This window comes from Asterias amurensis, chromosome 4 (assembly GCF_032118995.1).
Source record: "Asterias amurensis chromosome 4, ASM3211899v1".
Taxonomy (NCBI): domain Eukaryota; kingdom Metazoa; phylum Echinodermata; class Asteroidea; order Forcipulatida; family Asteriidae; genus Asterias; species Asterias amurensis.
Genome location: NC_092651.1, coordinates 2,284,334 through 2,309,523, shown reverse-complemented (window position 1 = coordinate 2,309,523; position 25,190 = coordinate 2,284,334). Strand labels below are relative to the sequence as shown.

Sequence of the window (25,190 nt, the reverse complement as noted above, 5' to 3'; positions counted from 1 at the left end):
CCTCCCAGTTGAACACTTCTTCAGCTCGGAAAGCCATGCATTCTGTACGAAAATTAACAGACATGATGCAGGCACGTTGTGTTTACATTGTGGCCATAGAACGCTGGGTCTGGTTCCCTACGCATGTGTAATGGGAAAGGGTCTAAATGAAAATGAAGGGGCCAAACTATGTAGGAATCTATGGTAATACTTTGTTTTAACGAATTTTGAAACTCATTTCCCAAGTTGATGATTAGCAAGTTTCATTTAAATAGAGTACCGTGTATACATTAAATCGTGGTGGTATAAGTGATATTTTTCAGATTTGACTTAGTCCTTGTTTGAATAAAAAAAACACAAAAATGCTGACTTAGGTGTGTATTTAATTTATCAATAACGTAGTTAAACCTATAGTCAAGTTGTAGTGATGAATTATATTGAGTGTTCTGGAACAATAGAAGTATTTAAAGGTTTTAAAAATTGAACTGAAACTTTTTGCTTCCTCTGTGCATGCTCAACGAAATGTTGTTTCTCTTGCGTTTTTTCCCAGACGGCGTTGCCACTCCTCCCCAATGACCGAAACAAAATCGAGAACGAAACGTCAAAACCCAGAACCAGTCAAAAAACACCAACAATCTCAACAACCAAACAATAGAGTAGTAAAAAAAGAACCATTAAAAGTATAATGAAATTTTAACTACAAAGTAAAACAAGATCAACAATAAAGATCAACAAAAACGGCTTGGCTTGCCACTACTGGTCCAACAGAAAATAACCACGAGGGGAAAACAAAAATAACTTTATGTCATTCTTATTTATTTGTAACTCAATCATTTCCGCACAGCAATAAGTTATCGCTACTTCAAACAAGCTGGTAAAGAAACCCAACAGGGTTAAATAAAAGAAAACTGTGGAATGAATGAACTTTGTTTAAATTTAGACCAACCTGAGAATGTTTATACAGACATCTTGACATTATTGACTTTGCTGCAACAGTCGGGTCCCCGACGCCCACAGAGACAATGACAGTTCTTATGCTGATTTCATTAAGTCTGGTTTGCCTTGTTATTGGTTACTGTGGTTTGAATTAAAGACAAATAAAATGGTTGTGTCATGATGGATTGCTTATTGATTTAACCTCTACCCCAAAAATAGTGGTAGTTACTAGTAACAGCAACAATAAAACTACAGTACAATTATTTCAAAAGTGAGCAAGGCACAACAAAATTAGCCAAGAACAGAAAAGTCTTGCTTAGCAAAAAAATATAACCTGCCAAAGTTACATTAGAAATAGGTTCAGACAGACTTTTGCCCAACTCAATTTATGCTTAGCAAACAATTTTGTCTAGCAGTTGTTCTGCTCAACAGCTTTATGAAGTTGGGCCCTGAAGGTAACATTAACACCAGTGATTAACACCAGCAACGAAACTTTGTGGAATTTTGACTGGTAACCAGTTTCTGTTAAGCAAGCTTTTTCTGTGCTTGGCAAATGTTCATGCTTACAGGCTTAATGAAATTGGTTCAAGATCTATCCTCAATAGATTTGGAATAAGCCAGATATAAAGTCGGAGAACATTCAGGCTAAAAAAGGGCCCTTTTTAGAACAACAGTTACAGTACACCCTCAAAATGTTCATTGAAAATTTAAACACGCCTTTCTAATAAAACATAAATAATACATAAAGACTGATTATGTACAAGGTTTTTAATGGAAGGGGGGGGGGTAAGTCAAATTGTCTAGATTTCATGAAACATTTGGTTATTTGAAGAATACATTCATTCCAATCCTTTAGTGTTAAAGAAACATATAACGGGATGGTGCATAATTGGTTATTGGAAGAGTACATCCATTCCAATCCTCTTGTTGTCATGAAACATCATTGGTTATTGGAAGAATACGTTCTTTCCAATCCTCCAGTATTAAAGAACCATATCTTAAAGGGGGTTGTACATCATTGGTTATTGGAAGAGTACATTCATTCCAATCCTCACGTATTCAAGAAACATATCTTAAAGGGGTTGTACATCATTGGTTATTGGAAGAGTACGTTCATTCCAATCCTCTTGTTTTCCCAGAAACATATCTTAAAGGGGTTGTACATCATTGGTTATTGAAAGAGTACATCCATTCCAATCCTCTAGTATTAAAGAAACATATCATAAAGGGATGGTACATCATTGGTTATTGAAAGAGTACACCATTCCAATCCTATAGTATTAAAGAAACATATCATAAAGGGATGGTACATCATTGGTTATTGGAAGAGTACATCCATTCCAATCTTCTAGTATTCAAGAAACATATAAGTTAAGAAATATAGGCCTTTATTATTTAAAGGCAGTGAACACTATTGTTAATTGTCAAAGGCTAGCCTTTACAGTTGGTGTATCCCAACATATGCATAAAATAACAAACCTGTGAAAATTTGAGCTCAATCGGCCATCGAAGTTGCGAGATTATAATGAAAGAAAAATAACCCTTGCAACACGAAGTTGTGTGCGTTTAGATGGTTGATTTCGAGACCTCAAGTTCTAAACTTGAGGTCTCGAAATCAAATTCGTGGAAAATTACTTTCTCAAAAACTATGGCACTTCAGAGGCAGCCGTTTCTCACAATGTTTTATACCATCAACCTCTACCCATTACTCGTCACCAAGAAAGGATTTATAATAATAATTATTTTGAGTAATTACCAATAGTGTCCACTGCCTTTAACACCGAAACTAGGGTTAAATTTTAGATGGGTACAAAGGGGTGCACAATGCCCTGCACATCAACAAATATAACAGCACTGTGCTATAATGCAAAACATTATTGATCATCAGCTGTCATAAATTTACATACATTTGTCAATAAACTTTATTCTCATGATCAAACACTGCTTGTATAATATTATTTTGTTCTTTATAAAGTCACCTTTGGATCAATAACTGTTTGAATTTGAACATTCTAAAAGTTGCCCTTTTAGCCCAATTCACCTGATGTCATAATCACAACTTGTTTGTGCAATTTGATGCCCAAAAGCAAGGGTGAGTGCAGCCCTGGCGGTCTTACACTTTCGTATTGTACTACAGTGACGTCCTGGATATCAGGGTACATTTCTGGGGCGGAAAATTTTATACACATACGCACGGCAGCAGACAACACTGTAAGAGAGTACGATCAAACAGGAATTTCTTAGCGTTGGCAGCTGCATTATTTCACGAAAATGCCGGAATTTGTGAGAAATATATGAGGACCAAAACCCACAACAGAAAAATGCATGCCGCCATGGAATGTGAATCCGTTAAATTATGGCTTGTTGCAAGTAAGATTTGAGTTATCAGGCTTTGAAAATTTTCCGCCCCCAAAACGGGCCTCAATAAATAAGACTCTGTATCTGTGTACAGAGGAAGAGTCCTATAAATAGGGCTAGGGTGAATGCTGCAGACAGTAGCTGCATGTGGCATACATGGGATCAACACTCAATACTCAATATTAAATACTCACTGCTTCACTGCTACTGTAATATCAGAGGTGTCTGCATCGTCAACTTTGGTTGAGATAGTTAGGATCCTGTTGCTGCAGTGGCCTTCTCAGCTACAGTAGTTTTCTGAGCAATGGCTGTGGATTACTTTGGGGGTCCATGGTACGCATTCACTGCTACTGTAATATCAGAGATGTCTGCATCATTGACCTCAGTTGAGATTGTTGAGATTTCAAATCCCATTCCAGCAGCACAAACTCAGTTATTGGTGTATCCATGAACAGCTTTATCCAGATTCCAGTTAGAGACTCAAACCCTGGTGCTCTCCTCTCACTTAAACTGCAGCAACAATCTCAGCTATCTCGTTGGACTTCTGGCCGGAGTTGCAACCAATGAGTACCCCTGGCACCACAGTCCACAGCCTGCTTGGTTCCCTAACGACCATACTCAGTGTGGTGATTTATCTCATTCTTGATACGATCAGATTCTCTGTCAACCTCTGTGAAAATAGAGATGCATTTATATTAATATTAATATTAAAGTCTTATACAGCGCACGTATCTACCAACAAGGAATTCAAGGTGCTTGTTATAAATAGGTTTTGAAGTTTGAATTCTGAGACCCAATTATGTAGCACATTATAAGTGTTTACAAGGTGCTACACGACATACAGCAGCCACAGCCATGAACACCGGGGTGAACCCCGTCTTGTTTGTGCACTGTTGCACTGTTCTTTTACGTGCATTAAACAACACACTTACCCAACGGCTTTACGTCCCATCCAAAGGATGAAGCAATGGTTTAGTGACTTGCTTAAGGACACAAGTGTTATGTAAGGGACTCGAACCCAAACTCTGCTGATCAAAACACCAGAGTTTGAATTCGGTGCTCTTAACCTTTCGGCCACAACACTTCCATGGACTAAAAGCTAGCTCAAAAATAAATCGTTTTAAAATTCCAAAGATTCAACTTTGTACCTTAAAGGGAAGCTACACGTTTGGTAATTACTCAAAACAAATATTAACTTAAAAACTGACTTGGTAATGAGCATTGGAGAGCTGTTGATAGTGCAAAATATTGTGGGAAACGACTCCCTCTGAAGTAACATAGTTTTTGAGAAAGAGGTAATTTCTCCCTAAAATATTAAAACACTTCTAGCTAGAAGTCTTTTTTCCTATCTGAAAGCACAGAAATTCGTCCAACGTTTTGTCTTTCATCCTTAGCTTGCAACTTCGATGACCAATCGAGTCCAAATTTTCACAGGCTTGTTATTTTATGCTTATGATGGGATACACCAAGTAAGAACACTGGTCTTTGACAATTACCAAACGTGTACAGTGCCTTTAATAGAAAAGTTGATAGTTTTAACTTAAAAACTTTATGTATGCATTCATGTTGTGATAAGAAAACAAGTATGACATTAAGTAGGATTTGAAACTTTGCATAGTGGAAACACATCAAGTGAAGGTTTGCGGCAACACCATGTACTCATAATCTCTCTAGATGAGCACACTGATCAAAAAGTCAAGTTAAAACCATGGGTGCTTTTCAGAACCACCCCAACTCATTTAGAGATTACATGGTGGTACCCCAAACCTTTACTTTCTACATGTAAGTAAACATTGCAACTGTCACAAGTTCATACCTCATTATATGACCTGGGCACAAGTTCCTAAAGAGCCAGGACTAGTCCTAACTTAGGACTTTGTCCTAGGAGATATTCAACACTTAAGCCCAGTCATAAGTTAGGAAGAGTAACTCGTCCCAACTCGAGATAAGACTATTCTTAACTCTTTGTGAAATCCACCCTGGGTCTCACTGATGCAATAAATCCATAGTTATTGTGTATTCTTTTCTACAGAAATGAACTTTGTTTTCCACAAAATGAGCATTAATTGTTGATATATTTACCTCATCAATTTCGTGATACAGTTTCCTCACCACCACATCTTCATATACTTCATCATCAGTCTGGTAGATCACATCCTTCTTCTCCCTGAAGGTATGATGCATTGACATTAACTGTTGGGGTCAAGAGGTTTGGGAATGAGGTAAGACTGGTAGACTAGAATGATGAGTTGATACAATACTGTTTGACAACAATAATAACTAAGACAGGGATAGACTTGATTCAAGTCCCATTCTCGTGTGAGAGGTCCCTAAGCATACACCCCAACTTACTATAAAACAACACGTACATGTAGCATACACAGTACAGTGCGCGCTCGCCGTCAAAGTGTGGTCCCGAGAATGGGACTTGACGAGGTCGTTTAATACTCTGCACGTTGTTAATGGAAAATCTCCCCAAATGAGGAGATATACAAAACCAATGGGAGCGTGAAAGCGCTGCCCTGTCGGTAAAATATTCATTATACTCTGTGACATCACAGTGTGGAAGACAGTGGGGCGGGTAAACTCATTAGCAGGCAAGGGGGTGTCGGTGTCATAAGTCGTTTTATTGCACTTCCCAAAATTCAAATTTTGCAAACAAAACCGACCCCAATGTATGTTACAACATATTACTTAAATTCAAATGAGCATTTAGTGCTTTCTTTTTTATAATTAATTGGTTATTAAAAAACGTATTTCAATCATCAACTTAATACTTAACCCACAAATGACAAATGAACTAGTAATCTTTTTGGGTGCGTTTAATTGGTCAAAACGTATCACGTAACAATGTTACATATTCATAAGTGAATACATTTATATACCGAGCGACTGCGACATCGTCAAGTCCCTGTCCCGCATGCGGAACAGGTTTTGGAATTCAGAGCATCACAAAACAGTAGTTTCCTGGGGATGGCTTGGGATTGGGACTTGAGTCAAATCTAAGACAGGGACAGATTGTGATTCAAGCTTGAACAGTGAGGAACAAAAGAGGTCCACATAATGTATAGCATTGAAGCTACACGGACTTTCAAATGTCAACACAGTAATTTTTACAATGTTGAAGAATATGATTTTTCTTAAATTAGAACAAAGCGATATCCAATGAGTGTGTGCACCACAAAGATAAGACCAAATGCCACCTTTTGTTATATAAAGAATTATCATTATCCACAGTTAACCAATACGATTCAAACTTACTCCTTGTCACTGGGTGGGCTCATTGGCCCATCAGTTAAGATGTACTCTAGAATGAGGAAGGTGGACTACCATCTCAACTGCCTCAACTATTCAATATGATTCAAACTTGCTCCTTGTCACTGGGTGAGCTCATTGGCCTATCAGTTAAGATCTACTCTAGAATGAGGAAGGTGGACTACCATCTCAACTGCCTCAACTATTCAATATGATTCAAACTTGCTCCTTGTCACTGGGTGAGCTCATTGGCCTAGCAGTTAAGATCTACTCTAGAATGAAGAAGTTGGACTACCATCTCAACTGCCTCAGTATTTCAATATGATTCAAACTTGCTCCTTGTCACTAGGTGAGCTCATTGACCTAGCAGTTAAGATCTACTCTAGAATGAGGAAGGTGGACTACCATCTCAACTGCCTCAGTTATTCAATACGATTCAAACTTGTTCAGTGTCACTGTGTGAGCTCATTGGCCTAGCAGTTAAGATCTACTCTAGAATGGGGAAGGTGGACTACCATCTCAACTGCCTCAGTGTTTCAATATCATTCAAACTTGCTCAGTGTCACTGGGTGAGCTCATTGGCCTAGCAGTTAAGATCTACTCTAGAATGAGGAAGGTGGACTACCATCTCAACTGCCTCAGTATTTCAATATCATTCAAACTTGCTACTTGTCACTGGGTGAGCTCATTGGCCTAGCAGTTAAGATTTACTCTTGAATGAGGAAGGAGGACTACCATCTAAACTGCCTCTGTATTTCAATACGATTCAAACTTGCTTCTTGTCACTGGGTGAGTTCATTGGCCTAGCAGTTAAGATCTACTCTAGAATGAGGAAGGTGGACTACCATCTCAACTGCCTCAGTATTTCAAAATGATTCATACTTGCTCCTTGTCACTGGGTGAGCTCATTGGCCTAGCAGTTAAGATCTACTCTAGAATGAGGAAGGTGGACTACTATCTCAACTGCTTCAGTATTTCAATACGATTCAAACTTGCTTCTTGTCACTGGGTGAGTTCATTGGCCTAGCAGTTAAGATCTACTCTAGAATGAGGAAGTTGGACTACCATCTGAACTGCCTCAGTATTTCAATAGGATTCAAACTTGCTTCTTGTCACTGGGAGAGCTCATTGGCCTAGCAGTTAAGATCTACTCTAGAATGAGGAAGTTGGACTACCATCTAAACTGCCTCAGTATTTCAATACGATTCAAACTTGCTTCTTGTCACTGGGTGAGCTCATTGGCCTAGCAGCTAAGATGTACTCTAGAATGAGGAAGGTGGACTACTATCTCAACTGCCTCAGTATTTTAGTATGATTCAAACTTGCTCCTTGTCACTGGGTGAGCTCATTGGCCTGACAGTTAAGATCTACTCTAGAATGAGGAAGGAGGACTACCATCTCACATGCCTCAGTATTTCGATATGATTCAAACTTGCTCTTTGTCACTGGGTGAGCTCATTGGCCTACACTGCAAAAACGTTGGTCAAATTATTTGTTGGGCAAAGTAACTTCAACAATTATTGGTCGATAATTGCCCAACAACACCAATAATTGGTGTTGTTGGGCAAACATTTTGTTTGCCAATTTTTTTTTTTTAAAGCGGAACAAAAGTTGGGCAAGTGTTGGGCAAATAATTCGTAATCTGAATTTATCATAACTGTTGGTTACACTTTTGCTTATTTATTGGGCAACTTTTTGGGTAATTTTAATTAACTTTGATTGTTGGTTAAAATGATGCACATTAGTTGGTCAAAATCATCCGATCATGCGCACTACGATCAAAGAGTTGCCCAAAAGTTGGGTATGGTATAAAAAACATAGCGATATTTTCCAACATGGCGAGTAGAGGAGTGGCTGTGACGAGCGGGGTTGTCCAGTAGATATAGATCCAATTTGAAGGTTAGTTTTTAACTAAATATGAAGTTGTGTTTTCTATTCAGTCGTGCATAGTCGTGACAGTTGCAGAGGGAGCAACACAGTGACACAACTGTTGAATTAGTTTCAGTTTTTAGTTTCAGTTTCATCATGCCATTATGTGCAATGCCGGTTTTGGCATGTATGCGTGTGCTTGCGCTGCAACTGTCACGACTGTGTACAACAACTGAACAGGAAACAAACTGTATTTAGTTAAAAACTAACCTTCCAAAGCATCTACAAACCACTGAGCACCCTCTCGATTTTGAGAGAGATGTCGAGGTCACAGCTCACTACCGTTTGCCATCGTGGAAAAGATATTTTCTATGCCTGGTTGTATGACGTATCACAGGAGAAACTGTAAATCAAAGGGTTAAATATATTCACCATTTGTTGGATAACACCGAAAAGGGTTAAATCATTAATAAAATCATCGCCCAATAAGTGGGTTATTGATAATGTATTAAATACCCAGAAAATGGGTGAACAAAATATTACCCAACTGTTGGTTAGCAAAATATACCCAACTATTGATGAGGAAATATTACCCAGTTATTTGGCAATCAGAGTGCCCAACTTTGATGGGTAATATTTTGCCCAAAAGTTGGAGGAGTTCACTATTCGCCCTTAATTGGGTAAAAGGTTGGGCATTTTTTTACCCAATTTGTTTACAGTGTAGCAGTTAAGATCTACTCTAGAATAAGGAAGGTGGACTACCATCTCAACTGCCTCAGTATTTCAATATGATTCAAACTTGCTCCTTGTCACTGGTTCAGCTCATTGGCCTAGCAGTTAAGATCTACTCTAGAATGAGGAAGGTGGACTACTATCTCATCTTTTTCAGTATTTCAATATGATTCAAACTTGCTCCTTGTCACTGGGTGAGCTAATTGGCCTAGCAGTTAATATCTAGCAGTTAAGATCTATGCTTAAAGAATATTTGTAAGCAATACCCTAAGCAGCAGAATGTTATTTGACAGTGGATTTGTCTGCACTCCTATTTCTTGACTCTAAGACACACCACATGGTTCCTCTCATACCTGATTACTTTGGTTTAGTTCATGCTCCAGCAGTGACATCATCTGCTTCAGCTTTAGACTCCCACACTCATCATCCTCAAGACACTGAACTAGACTCGAGTTCTCCTTCTGTAAAGAATAAAGATGAGAAAGAGGGTAGATGATTAGAAAGTGAAATCCAGTAGAATTCCAACCATTGATGATCCTTACACCGTGTTCAGAATCTCGTTCATGAGAACCATCTTCTGTCTGAGGTTTATTTGACTCTCCACAGGACTCCGAAAGCAGTGAGTATACAGCGCTTATCACACATCAATGAGAGGGTCAAACTACAATAAGATTATTCATTATCTCAGCCAGGCTATCACGGGCAGCGCTATATTGATACTTCTCATCACTAAACCCTAGGAAGGGATGAGCTGCAAAACATCGATGAATGGCTACATTTGAATCTGTTTGTAGGGTAGTTTCGGTTCAATAAGCTCAAATTTCTAAATTTTAGCTTGATCTGCTGATTGGTCGCGCTACGGCACACTCTTCCTCATTGTAATTTATTACTTGATTTGTTTTACTTCAGAAAAGATGTGAGCTCCTTCAAGATCTATAAAGTAACTTCAATAATTCCTAAACATTTTTAATTAAGGAAATATCTCTAAGCTCAGAGCAGTTTGTACAAGACAATCAAAGTGTATGAGGGAGAAAGAAAATCTTCACTTGACAGAAACAATAATGGAGTAAGAATCATCTGCAGATTTATTGACAATGTCAAAAGTTTGGAATATACTTTGCTTTAGAGATAGAGTAGCATTAATCCAACCAATTTTTCATGCGCAATAATCCACTGCAACGTCTTAACATACAGATCAAACTTACTCAAACAAACTCAAACTAAACTACTTTTTGCATGCACTATCAACAGCGTCCACCAGTCTTGATTATCAAGTAAAATGTACTCCCAATATGGGTCAAAAAGCAAACTCATACAGTAAGTCTTCAAGGCAGTGGACACTATTGGTAATTACTCAAAATAATTATTAGCATAAAACCTTTCTTGGTGACAAGTAATGGGGAGAGATTGATGATATAAAACAAAGTGAGAAATGGCTCCCTCTGAAGTGCCATAGTTTTTCGAGAAAGACCAATTGTCCACGAATTTGATTTCGAGACCTCAAGTTTAGAACTGGAGGTCTCAAAATCAACCATCTAAACGCACACAACTTCGCGTGACTAGGGTGTTTGTTTCTTTCATTATTATCTCACAACTTCTATGACCGATTGAGCTCAAATTTTCACAGGTTAGTTATTTTCTGCATATGTTGAGATACACCAACTGTGAAGGCTAGTCTTTGACAATTACCAATGGTGTCCACTGCCTTTCCAAAAATTTTTGATCATAAAACAAACCTGTCTCTTAAAGGGAAGATACACGTTTGGTAATTACTCAAAGCAAATATTAACTTAAAAACTGACTTGGTAACGTGCATTGGAGAGCAGTTGATAGTATAAAACATTGTGGAAAACGACTCCCTCTGAAATAACGTAGTTTTTGAGAAAGAGGTACTTTCTCACTTAAATAATAAAGGACTTCTAGCTAGAAGTCTTTTATTCCTGTCTGAAAGCAAACACATCTGTCTAACAAGGGTGTTTTTTGTTTCATAATTTACTCGCAACTTCGATGACCGATTGAGCCCAAATTTTCACAGGCTTGTTATTTTATGCCTATGTTGGGATACACCAAGTGAGAAGACTGGTCTTTGACAATAACCAAACGTGTACCTTCCCTTTAACATAAAAGCAAATCCAGATAATTGGAAGTATCAGCAATACAACTACTTCTAATAGCTTTATAACACAATAGCTTTATAACACAATCTTGATTATACAATGAAACTAAAGTTAACTGCAAACTTTTCTATAATGAAAATCATGAATTATTTAGCACCTTATACAGGATTACAAGGTGCTACGGTGCATAAAAGCAGCCACAGTCAGGAACACCGGGGTACACCCCTTCTCGTTTTGATAAGTGCACTGGGTTCTTTTACATGCGAACACAACACATGGGACCAACGGCTATACGTCCCATCCGAAAAATGAAGCAATGGTTAAGTGTCTTGGTTAAGGGCACAAGTGTCACGACTTGGGGATTCAAACCCACACTCTGCTAATCAGAAACACCAGAGTTTGAATTCTTTGCTCTTAACCACTTGGCCAAAACACTTCTACAGAAAACAATCTTGATTATACAATGAAACTAAAGTTACCCCTTTATTTTAGGTAAATACCAAACTCATATAAATGATGTATAAAGTGTTTGTATTTATATGACTTGATTATAATGTACACCTGTTCCTTAAAGGCACTGGACACGTTTTGTAAAATGTTAAAGACCAGTATTCTCACTTGGTGTATCCCAACACATGCATAACAAAACAGACCTGTGGAAATTTGGGTTTAACTGGTCATCGAATTTGCATGAGAATAAAGAAAATGCACCCTTGTTGCAACACTTTGCATACTTTCAGATGCGTAAAACAAGGCTTTAGACCTAAAGTAGTTCAGTATTTTAGAGAGAAAAAATACCTCTGTCTCTAAAACCATGTTACTTCAGAGGGATCTGTTACCCAAAAGGTTTTGTACAATCAACAGCTCTCCATTGCTCGTTACCAAGTAAGTTTTTATGCCAACAATTTTTTTGAGTAATTGCTTAAAGTGTCCAGTGCAATTAACATAAAAGCAAATCAAGATAGTTGGAACTTGGAAGTAATAAAATTGCTTCCACTATTAACTACAGAAAACTATCTTGATTATACAATGAAACTAAAGTAAACTCCTTTCATAGGTTAATATCAAACTCATATACATGTATGATGTATGCAGTATTTATTTTTATATGACTTGATCATAATGTACACATGTTTCTACAAATCTACCAAACAAGGTACTCAAGGCGCTGAGTTTATACAAACTCTCAGAAAGATAGGTTATAACAGTGATGAAGTCTCAGAACCAATTAGTTAGCACCTTATAAGGGTCTATACAAGGTGCTACGGCGCAAACGGCAGCCACAACCAGGAACACCGGGGCGAACCCCTTCTCTATTTGATTAGTGCACCGGGTTCTTTTACATGTGTTACACAACACATGGGACCAATGACTTTTACGTCCCATCCGAAGGACGAAGCAATGGTTAAAGGAACACGTTGCCTTGGATCGGTCGAGTTGGTCTTTGAAAAGCAATTGTAACCGTTTGTTATAAAATGCATATGGTTAGAAAGATGATTTAAAAGTAGAATACAATGATCCACACAAATTTGCCTCGAAATTGCGTGGTTTTCCTGTTACTTTGCGAACTAACACGGTCGGCCATTTATGGAGTCAAAAATTTGACTCCCATCATGCCCATAAATGGCCGACGGTGTTAGTCGACAAGGTAAAAGGAAAACCACGCAATTTCGAGTGATACTTGTGTGGATCATTATATTCTACTATTAAATTACTTTACTTTCTAATCATATGCATTTTATAAAAAAAACGATTACAAACGCTTTTCAAAGACCAACTCGACCGATCCAAGGCAACGTGTTCCTTTAAGTGTCTTGCTTAAGGTCACAGGTGTCGCGGCTGGGGATTCAAAACCACACTCTGCTGGTCAGAAACACCAGAGTCTGAATTCGGCGCTCTTAACCGCTCGGCGGTTAAGTTCAATTGTCAAATGAAGATATAGGAATACAACAATCTACATTTTTAGTAATTACCAATAGTGTCCAGTACATAAAAACATATAAACACAGATCAAACCTAGTTTGAAACATTAACTAAACTACTGTTTTAGAACTATAACTACAGATAAACATTCTTAGTCCAGTAAAATTAACTCCCAATAAATGTCAAACAGGAAAAACATTGTATTTATCTTTAAATCACTTTACACATGTTCCTTAACATCAAAGCAAATTCAGAAAGTTTAACACATCAGTCCAAACTTCTTTTTACTAACTACAGAAGAAAAATCTTGATTATAGAAAATAAACTTAACTTCCTTCATTGGTTAATACCAAACAAATGTTTATATTTATATGACTTGATCATAATGTACACTTGTTTCTTAACATCAAAGCAATCACAGTCAATTGGAAGAATCATTAATAATAGCAAGTTCAATTGTCAAATGAAGATATAGGAATACAACAGTCTACATAGACCATTATAAAGTTATGTCATCAGAAACTTTGATCAATTCTGTTATCAATGGTGTTTATTGATTCAGAGTCAAATATTTCTAGCTACTTTTTCCACACCATGATCAGACTATTAATTGTGTCTACAAGAGCAAACCTACTTCACAGTTCCCATTTACTCTAAGAACTCCAAACTCAAAACTGACCCCGACTCTAGATTCAATTAGACCTGACCCATGTTTGGATCAATCTGACCCACATCCAGGGTCATCCAGGAGTATTTAGAGTGCTTAGTATAAAGCCATCTAGCTTACCAGGCAAGTTGGGGGAACTCCATATTTACTCATTCTCAGATTGTAATGTCAGTAAGTTGGTCAACAACTACATACAAGTAGGATTTCAAACTTTGTATATCAGAGCTACAATCAAGTTCAGTTTGATGAACTAAAAATATCTGTCTAGTCATAAATTAGCCGAGAGCCGACAAGCAACAGGTTAGAAACAATGTAAAATGTGTTTTCAGTTGATGTCTGTTGCAAAGTCTTTCTGGTAATTGTTTAAAAATTGGTATCAGAGTTGACCTTTCAATGCTCCTCATTATTTTGGCTGATCTGCAATTTGTTTGCTAACTATTATATTCAACAACTAATACTACAAAATTATTACATTAGAATCCAATACAATTAGGCCATACAACAGAACATAAAAAATAAACAAGGTAAACCATTGTTCCTTTGCAAGTCAACCATGATGTTTATAAAATGAATTCTGCTCAACTAGCACAGCATGTTATATTTCTGATTACAAATCAATGAAGTAGACTTTGTCAATCTTTTTAATAGACACTTGTCTAATGTCACATTAGTACTTTTCCGAGTGGTCAGAAATCTTTTAAGAACCACAAACTACCCATAAATGTTTGAATGACGTCCAAGCTTATACTGAAAAGCTTTGAATTACTCTCCAATTTCATAAACAATAGAGGGCAAAGGCCGGTATTAAACATTTATTATTGAAATTTTAGGGTGATTTAAGACAAAATCTACCATAAAACATCAAATAAATCAACTCAGATTATTTCCAGTGAAAGTCTGCATGTCCATTCACATGTCCAAATATTTGTTGGTGTTTTAAGAAAAGTTAAATAAACATTAAGAGTTCACTACGTTAAGGTTTGGATTAAACAATTGTGTGGATGTTTTACTGATATTATTGATCAATTGAACTGATAAGATTATTGCTTGATTGAACACACATCTTTTTGAATTCTAGATTGATTTTCATTGAGCTGTATGACACTCTGTGGTCATTACATGTCAATGTACATGTTGTACTTGTAGCATTTATTTCTCTTACCAGTATCATCATAATCAGATAACATTACACTTTGTTATAAATCTTCACTGATTTGCTGTCTGCCACTGCAAGCTGCTGACCATCTGATATCAATGATATTCCACCTGGGCAGAACAGACCCTGAGCAATACAGCTGAGAAATCTACCCTGAGTGTCATACTGATGAATATGACCCTCATTGCCCATCTCATAGCACACTGCAATGTAGATAGCTGAGCTGTCACAGCATATACCTCTGCAGCATTTAACATTTTTACTATAGATCTTTGGATAGATGCTGAATAGTGTAGTACCATCGACTCCAACAATGTCTACATGTTGTCCGTCCCAACCACTGACTACAACTCTGTTCTGGCTGTCAATGGCCAAGAAGCAAGGTTGTGTCAGAACTGAAACAGTGTCAATGAGTGCACCATCACTGGATCTGTGTTTAGTTATAACTGACCTCTTCATATCCCCCACAATGATTGTATCCTTTATGACTGCTACACTGCAGAGGCGTACTGGTGTCATGTTCACTTCACTATGAGGCACTGTGTGGAATTCAAACATCTTGTTGCCATTCCTATTGTACATCTTGACAGAGTTGGTGTTATCTGCAATCACTAACTGATTCTTGAATGCAGCAACAGACAATGGACCTGAAAAACAATTGAATAAATGGATAGGACTCAATACAATGACAATTAATTCGCAAATTACTTTCAATCTGTTTAATTTGATGATTGTGAACAATGCAAAAGAGATGTTTGCTTTATTAAATTTTGTCATATATTAGAAAAGTCAGTATTACTTTGCTAACAACTCACAAAGCACCTACGTGCAATTTTCAAATACAGTAGGACAACAAACATGAATCTGTTCATACTAGCAAGGTAATTAAATTGCATAAATTGTTGCTATGTATTCATTCATTTAGAAATATATACTTCTTTATTGGTGGTGTTGAATAGAAGAATGTAAATCTTCAGAATGACAGTAAATAGAGTGGACTCGGTTATCATGTAGAAAGTATGTATAACAACAGCACTAGCCTGCAAGGTCATTTAATCAGTCTCAATTATGATCTGATTTAGAACAAAATAAAATGAACCCAGGCAATACCTGAACAAGTGAACAAAACACTGAGATATTACAATTATTTGAATACAAAATAAAAAAACAAACAATTTAAACCTATGTGTGGGACAAATGCCAGCATGACGATGACCAAAGGGGCTCGCAACCAAACAGGTCCCTCACTGCAGGGTTGTAATGACTGACTTGAATTGATAAGTTTGATTAAGATTTCTCAGATTTGACTGCAGTTTTGAACATAACTACTTATTTCCATGGAATACTCTTTGACTGTCACCCTGATAACTACTCAACTGCAATCTTTATAACTGTTTGAACTGAAAGTTACAGCATTAATACACCTCTAACTAAAGACTTAAATTGTAAAGGACTTACCTTGTGGTAGTTTGATAGTTTTCTTCTGGTGTCCCGTAGTGTCGTAGATTACAACTCTTCTATTCCCTAAGACTGCCACTGCTATCTCATCCCCAGGTAAAGAGGCGTCAATATCCATAGCCCGATCGAATCTTTCACCATACTTCAAACAAAGCTCCCACCTTGACCCCTTCAGATTACCCAGGGAGATGTCACAAACCCCTGAAGTGAATCCCATGTGGTCAAGGGTCGGATCTATCTTGGGTTGATTTTTATCTCTCAGTTTCTTCAAGTCCTGACTGATAGTAGAATAGACTGCAAGGAAGTCAGGAGCTAATGAACTCTTGCTGACATCTTTGGCGCTCTGCAATGATTGCTGTATTTGCTGCAAGTGTACACTCACTGCTTGCTCAAATTCCTCCAATTTCCGGTTACGATCTTTAAGGGTGGTTTGTATTTCATCCATGATGCGACTCTCTTGAGCTGTTACCTCAGCCCTGATCTCATCAGCTCTGTTCTTCAAGTCTGCCATGGTTCTCTTAGCTGCAATGTTTAGGTTGTCTTTCATTGGTGAGGCAGTTGCTTGAGATTGTTCAAGCTTCTTCATGGTTTCTTCAAGGGGAGTAAAGAGTTGAGCCAATGACTGTTTGTATGTGGATGAGCTTTGGTTGGAGTCAATATACTCATGTTGTGGTTTACAGTGATCTATGACAGTACAAACTTGGCAAATCATCACATCACATGTTGTACAGAAGAACCACATCACTTCACCTTCATGAGTTTGGCATTCTGGACGGCGTTTTCGTTTTCTGTCTTTGCTTGCAATCTTCCCATCACTAATGTCTTTCAAAGTGTTTACTGTGTGGCTTTTCTGGTGCACTTGGTAGCAGTTTGCACAAAAGATTGCAGGGCAGTCAAAACAGAAATGAGTTGCCTCATTTTTGTCCTTACATAGTTTACAAACCCACTGGTTGTCTTCAGATGAGCTGACCAGCTTCAGTTGATCTGCAAGACGAGTTATGTTGAAGTTAGTCTTGAGAGCTTGAACATCTTTCTGATGAAGTTGTGTCTTTTTTAGACACACGGGACAAATAAGCATCGTAGCATCTTTGTAGTTGGTAGACTGGTAATTCTGCAAACAGGTTTTACAGAAGCTGTGCTGACAGTCAAGAACTCTGGGATCATTATATTGCTCATAGCAAATACCACACTCAAGATGTTTCTGGACAATTTTCTGAAGAGCTGAAACCTTTGGTGGGTTTGACGAAGCCATTTTATCTGAAAACAGGGACAAAGGAGCAAAACATTACTTTTAAATAAGATTAAGCATTCAGTTTATTAGAACCACTTTCAGTACACATCTTTAAACTTATAGATCATGGCATCAATACAAATAAAACACTTGTACTCAGCAGTTTGAATTTCTAAAGAAAAGTACTTCACCATTCACCAATATGTAATAAGCACTGTATACTCAGTGCTTTCCCCGGAGTGATGCAGAAACAAATCCCAAGCAACCTACTCAGGTTCGATTCAAACCCATGACCCACAGCATCCTAGAGCTGATAACTGAACTACTAGCCCACTGAGAATCCCAGCACAGAGTGATGAGAATCCTGTAAGTAATAAGGGAATAAAAGGGTAGCGACGAGTTCTTCAACGGCCGTTAAAAGCCGGCAGAGTCGGCGGTCGTGTGATGGGCCTTTATCGCATGGCAACAACCCTGCAAGGTTTTAAACGGACGTTTGAGAGTAAGAGCGAGTCACTACTATTTTATTCCCTTTCGGAAATGCCCTTTTGTTAAAAAACATTTCCAAAATACAATTATAGACACTTTAATAATTGAAAATTCAAGGTTTGAAATATTTTTTTCAAAAACTTTGTGAAGAATCTGTTTGATGTGTGTGGGTTGTGTGTATGCGCACGCGCTTAGATTACGAGCTGTTACTACAGCTATGAATTGCGTTCCGCATGATAATCTTGCACGCACGACACGCAGAAGCCAGCTGGTTATAATTACTGGTCATTATCAAAGGTTTATACACCCAAACGTGACGCGCTCTCCACCACTAGGAATAGCAAAACTGTCTGAGGTATTTATGAATGCCTAATTAATGCCGATCACACATCAGTGTTTGGTTAAACCCATCAACCTAAAATTAAAGTTAAAGTTATAATATCTTTCTGGGTATTTGTCCAAACTCTTAAATTTTTTACAATTGTGTCCAGAACAAATAATGCACCTATGCCTACGATGTAATTAACATTTGATCAAAGCTAAACATGAAATGTCAAGAGAATATTTAAACAGAAATGACAAATTAAATATACATAAGTCTTGTTTGTACCAGTTACACAAAACTGTTTTCTTCAATAAACTTTAAATAAATGTTGAGACTTGTATAACAAAAGATGTTGTACATGTAAAGTTCAAACCAAGGAGTCTACAAGACACACAGACACCCCTCTGACTAACACCATGACATGAGACACATGCAAACTGAAGATGATATTGAGTTTCTAAATTCAAAGCAAGGAGTCTACAAGACACCCAGACACCCTTCTGACTAACACCATGACATGACGGACATGTAAATGGAAGATGAGGTTGAGTTTCTAAATTCAAACCAAGGAGTCTACAAGACACCCCTCTGACAAACACCATGACATGAGGCACATGTAAACTGAAGATCAGGTTGAGTTTCTTAATTCAAACCAAGGAGTCTACAAGACACCCAGACACCCCTCTGACTAACACCATGACATGAGGGACATGTAAACTAAAGATGAGATTGAGTTTCTAAATTCAAACCAAGGAGTCTACAAGACACCCAGACACCCCTCTGACAAACACCATGACATGAGGCACATGTAAACTGAAGATGAGGTTGAGTTTCTAAATTCAAACCAAGGAGTCTACAAACCACCCAGACACCCCTCTGACTAACACCATGACATGAGGCACATGTAAACTGAAGATGAGGTTGAGTTTCTAAATTCAAACCAAGGAGTCTACAAGCCACCCAGACACCCCTCTGACTAACACCATGACATGAGGCACATGTAAACTGAAAATAAGGTTGAGTTTCTTAATTCAAACCAAGGAGTCTACAAGACACACAGACACCCTTCTGACTAACACCATGACATGAGGGACATGTAAACTGAAGATGAGGTTGAGTTTCTAAATTCAAACCAAGGAGTCTACAAGACACCCAGACACCCCTCTGACTAACACCATGACTTGAGGGACATGTAAACTGAAGATAAGGTTGAGTTTATTAAATCAAACCAAGGAGTCTACAAGACACCCAGACACCCTTCTGACTAACACCATGACATGAGGGACATGTAAACTGAAGATGAGGTTGAGTTTCTAAATTCAAAGCAAGGAGTCTACAAGTCACCCAGACACCCCTCTAACTAACACCATGACATGAGGCACATGTAAACTAAAGATGAGATTGAGTTTCTAAATTCAAACCAAGGAGTCTACAAGACACCCAGACACCCCTGTGACAAACACCATGAAATGAGGCACATGTTAACTGAAGATGAGGTTGAGTTTCTAAATTCAAACCAAGGAGTCTACAAGACACACAGACACCCCTCTGACTAACACCATGACATGAGGCACATGTAAACTGAAGATGAGGTTGAGTTTCTTAATTCAAACCAAGGAGTCTACAAGACACCCAGACACCCCTCTGACTAACACCATGACATGAGGCACATGTAAACTAAAGATGAGATTGAGTTTCTAAATTTAAACCAAGGAGTCTACAAGACACCCAGACACCCCTGTGACAAACACCATGACATGAGGCACATGTTAACTGAAGATGAGGTTGAGTTTCTAAATTCAAACCAAGGAGTCTACAAGACACCCAGACACCCCTCTGACTAACACCATGACATGACGTACATGTGAACTGAAGATAAGGTTGAGTGTCTTAATTCAAAGCAAGGAGTCTACAAGACACCCAGACACCCTTCTGACTGACACCATGACATGAGGGACATGTAAACTGAAGATGAGGTTGAGTTTCTAAATTCAAACCAAGGAGTCTACAAGACACCCAGACACCCCTCTGACTAAGGCGCCTTGTCAAAACATCCAAGCTGTTCCATTCCGCGTGCATTCTGCGGGAGTCCGCGGATTTTTGTAACAAAAGAACCCCTAGCAACCGGGCATGTCCACGGCCACGACGGCTCATTTACATGTCAATAAACATGAATATTCCGGGGGCTCCGCGGAGTGACCGGTCGGCCATTGTAAGGTCCAGCTTATGAGCTGACCGGCGGAACCGCGGAGGAACGTAGGTGGTTAACAATGGTTTTACCTTTGCAGATTAAAAAGCAAAGTAAGGGTGGATGTGTAACTAAAATCCATTTCTTCCAATGTGTGATTTTTAAGACTTGGTTGGGCCTACATAACCAAATGATGAATTTTAAAAATGGTTGTCTTTGTTCCCAGCTTTGACTGACAAAAGTTCCAGGCTACGTGCAAACTTCGTTCCAAGTGGGTCAGAGTATCCGGGGACAATTTAACTGTTCGTTCTTACTTTCCAAGCGGAAAACATTAGTTTCTTATTTATAAAAACCCAAGTCACCGTCACCAATAAACAAATCTACACACCTGTGCGAGTGTGTCTCCATGTCAAAACAACCAGATAGTCTGATTTGTCCAATGTCTGAGGGCGAGGAAGCCACAGTTTCAGAGACCGGTGTTTCTATTGGCTGTTGAATTGGCTGTTGAATATATAGCGCGTAACAAATGTTTTCATTGGTCGATTTTGCCCTACTGCCAGAGCAGCATATTGTATTCAACATCATGGAAGAAAACGTTTAGTAGTCGCAGCGGCAGTGATTTCTTATCAATTAAGCATCGTTTTTCTTGCGTGAAAATTGATTGAATGTGAATGGTTTCAGGTTAAAAATCGATTTCTTGTATCAAGCATAAATGTTGCACATTATGCTTCGCAAATTGGATCGCAACATTTGCGATGCACTTTTTACAATTGCAAAGCAAATCATCAAAATTGCGACGTGATACAGGCGAAATTGTTCCCTGATTATCACATAATTGTGATGTCGGTGCGGCCTGTCCGCTTCCAGGAGATGGTATTCGTGAGTAGAAAATGTATTGTTCTGGAAGAGCACGGCCGGTCCGCGTCCAAGCTGTTAATATTCATGACCTGAACATACAACTTGTTTATTCATTCAACTTGACTTATTGTTATACTAACAACAGTGCCTGACAAGGACAGCTCATTAACTTTGCCGCGCTTCAACGCACATGGCCGTTCTTCCGCGGACTGTCCGAGGTCCTTAGCAACGGCGGTATTTGCTGTCCAGTCCGCAGACTGTCAGCGGAGGAACGCCCGGGAGGTTTTGACAAGGCGCCTAACACCATGACACGAGGCACATGTACCGGCATGGACTTCAATTTGTTAGGGCAAGGCCACTTTGGCCTTGGAGCGAGTAGGCCAAATTTTGGGGGGCACCAACATGACTAAGGCCAAACATTTCAAAAAAGAGAAGGCAAAACAATAGCCTTATTAAAAATTGCCAGAGGTTTCCCTATGGGTGGTAAACCCAATGAAACAGTTTTTATGAATAAGATATTGATCAGTCATTTCATAAAGAAACCCTTGAAACGTTCTTGTAAAAAGAAGACAAGTAAAGAAAGAAATGTGTGGCGTCAAACACAAATGTCCAAATGTGCCCAAATGTGTATTTAGAATTTCCCAAGATCTTTGAAAAACAATCATTCTGGCAACTTCTTTGTGTTATTGCACAGAACACATGACCCAGATCCATCGTCAAAGTCTTGACTTATCATACGCTACACTACACAGTGAACACTTATGGAAGTTTGTACATATTTCACAATTTCATTTACATGTAGATGTAGATATAGGCCTATCTCAAGCTAAAAGACTTGAACAAAATTTAATCATTTGTAATCTGTACTCACCTCAACTGTCCTTAGTACATATGTCTGAAGTACTGTCCAAATTGAATGAACACAAAATAAAGTCAAGTTTTCTTGCTGAATTTAGAACATTTTTTTTCTGCATGTAACACCAGAGCTGGTCCCTCCCAAAATGGCGCTGGAAATGAAGCTTTTACTTCCTCCTAGAGTCACGCAGCAGGTTCATGTACATGTACGTCACACACCCTTAAGTTAGCTGACTTTGCAGCTACCACAGGGCACAGCATACAAAGAAACCACTGACCCTAGTAGTGAATATTGAACTTGAATATGAAGCTACCATTGTTGTATGTACATACTGTAAGTGTACAGGTAGCTCCATGTACCATTGTTGTCTGTCTGTGTAGGTGTATTGTATGGTGAATATTGAACTTTATATCAACTTTAAGTTTGCAAGTAATCATTGTTACCTGTCTGTGTGGCCCTTAAACTGTACTGAAATCATACACACAGAGTTATGTAGTAATCATAAATATATGGTAATTTGCTTAAAGGCTCTGGGGTGGACTTCACAAAGGTAGTCCTAACTTAGGACTAGTCCTAGGCAATGCTAAGAGATAGGACAAGTCCTAAGTTAGGACCAGTAACTCATCCTAACTTAGGACTGGTCCTATCTATTTCACAAAGGTAGTTCTAACTTAGGACTAGTCCTAGGCAATGCTAAGAGATAGGACAAGTCCTAAGTTAGGACCAGTAACTCATCCTAATTTAGGACTGACCCTATCTCTTAGCATTGCCTAAGACTAGTCCTAAGTTAGGACTACCTTTAAGAAATCCACCCCTAAACATGTTTGGTAATTGTCAAAGACCATCATTCTCAATTGGTGTATCCCAACATAAACTAACAATTCTGTGAAACTTTGGGCTCAACTTTTCATCAAAGTTGCAAAATAATTATGTCAAAAAACGATCCTTGGTGCACAAATTTATGTGTTTTTCAGATACCTGAAAAAAGGTTAATGCCTGAAGTCTTACTCAGATTCAAATATTTTAATTGAAAAATTAACTCTTTTTTAAAAACTATTTTACTTCAGAAGGAGTTTTTCTCAAAATGTTTTAACACTATACATTTTATCTTCATTTTCAGGGATGCCAGTGGCTCTTTCCTACAGAGCCTGAACAATTTTTTTGAAGGAAAAGGGGTAACCGCCCCCCCCCCCACTCCCTCAGACCAAAAAACTATAAAAAAAAACATAACAGCACTTTTTTAATAAAACATAAAGAAAAAGAAAATTCTGACCCCCCCCCTCCCCCTTCTAGTCTTGGTCCCAAGACCATTGGTGTTGCGCGGTCACACACAACCAACGTTCCGATTATGCACGGCAAAAACTGTCCACGCTTGTAATGAACGAACGCTAGCGGGCGCTCTGTTTCTCTGATTTAGATCTCACCATGGTCTTGAATATTTGCAACGACAGGTCTTAACTTTTTTATTGTTTTTCGGCAAATCTCCCCCGACTTTCCGGTGGAGCCAATCAGAGGCTGCGTTGCGGTTGGCTCATGAATAATTCATCAGTGTTGTGCATGTAGTGTACAATGCATGCAGTAATTCCGTTGCATGACTTTTGCTTTACTCTGTGTGTGGGTATATATGTTTTTATCGGAGTATAATAATGTCCAGATCAGTAGGATTTGAAACTTTGACACAGGGTGGAAATACGATAAAGAAAGGTTTGTGGTACCAGCACAAACATTTCTGTGTATAATGTCCAGATCCAGACACCTGCATTGCCATGATATGCAGCTTGAAATGCGATCGTGGCGTTATGCTCCCGACGTGCCAGGGCCCACACTGATGAAGCCTGTATTGGCTAAACAATTTGCTTATAGTTAGCACAAAATAGTATTGCTTAGCAGAAACTGGTTGCCAGCCAATTTTTAATTAAATTTGAAATTTTGTAGTGCCCAAGTAAATTTTTGGATAGTAAAGAAATTTTGTACAGTATTTTCTGCCAAACAGATATTAACTGGTGGGCCCTGTAGTGTTATTCACAGTGAAAGTTTTTTAATCTTGGGGGAAGGAAATCTTGAGGGATTCAAAAGCGTCTTTGTGAGAACGTATTTTGAAACGTAACCGCAGCTGCATATCTTGGAACGTAAGCGTAGCTTGACTCGGGATTGAAAGCGTACTTTTTGATATTGTAGCATAACCTATTAGTATCTTGGAGTGTATAAGCGTAGCTGAGTAGCTGCGTAGCTTGGAACGTAACAGTATCTTTTGGTGGAGCGTAAGCATATCTTGGAACATAATTCGTAGCTGCGTATCTTGGAACATAAGCGTAACTTGACATGGGATTGAAAGCGTACCTTTTGATATTATGGCGTAACTTGAAGGAACGTAAGCAGATCTGTAAGCGCAGCTGAGTAGCTGTGTAGCTTGGAACGTTGACATCTTTTGGAACGTAAGCATATCTTGGACTGAAGTGTAGCATCTTGGAACATAAACGCAGCTGCGTATCTTTGAACGTAGGCATAGCTTGACTCGGGCTTGGAAGTGTACTTTTTGATATTATAGTGTAACTTGAAGGAACGTAGACCTATATGCGTAGCTTGGAACGTAACCATATAACATTTTTTTTGAATGTAGTCGTAACAATATCTTTTGGAATAACTAATGAGAAATTTCGAGTTTTGATTGCTTGTCCAGCGGCGACTACTGCTATTCAACTCCCAGTTATTTGAGGCGAATAGTCAGGTCATTAAATTCCACTAGTTGCCCAGTTTAATCATTACCTCAAAAATAACTCTTCATTCACAGAATTA

The 25,190-nt window shown here is 38.4% G+C and overlaps 2 protein-coding genes across 2 annotated transcripts in view; both read right to left on the bottom strand.

The window, feature by feature from the left end:
- Positions 1-10,201: 10,201 nt before the first annotated feature.
- LOC139936072 (uncharacterized) overlaps positions 10,202-25,190 on the bottom strand; it is a 33,455-nt gene continuing 18,466 nt past the window's right edge. Inside the window, exon 4 of the transcript XR_011785891.1 lies at positions 10,202-13,262. The gene's annotated coding sequence lies outside the window, so the exon portion shown is untranslated. The remainder of the gene's footprint in view (positions 13,263-25,190) is intronic.
- On the bottom strand, positions 13,256-22,529 carry LOC139936074 (E3 ubiquitin-protein ligase TRIM56-like). The gene is made up of 3 exons (XM_071930800.1): positions 22,410-22,529; positions 16,451-17,707; positions 13,256-15,639 (listed from the first exon to the last, which is right to left on the bottom strand). The coding sequence occupies exons 2-3, from the start codon at positions 17,700-17,702 to the stop codon at positions 15,023-15,025; spliced, it is 1,869 nt and encodes a 622-aa protein (XP_071786901.1). The 5' UTR covers positions 17,703-17,707; positions 22,410-22,529; the 3' UTR covers positions 13,256-15,022.

Bases quoted from the DNA above. Each gene is read 5' to 3' on its own strand.
- LOC139936074 (XM_071930800.1), bottom strand. From the start codon at position 17,702: ATGGCTTCGTCAAACCCACCAAAGGTTTCAGCTCTTCAGAAAATTGTC. The intron at 15,640-16,450 runs GTAAGTCCTTTA...ATTGTTTTTCAG, and splicing joins AACTATCAAACTACCACAAG to GTCCATTGTCTGTTGCTGCA.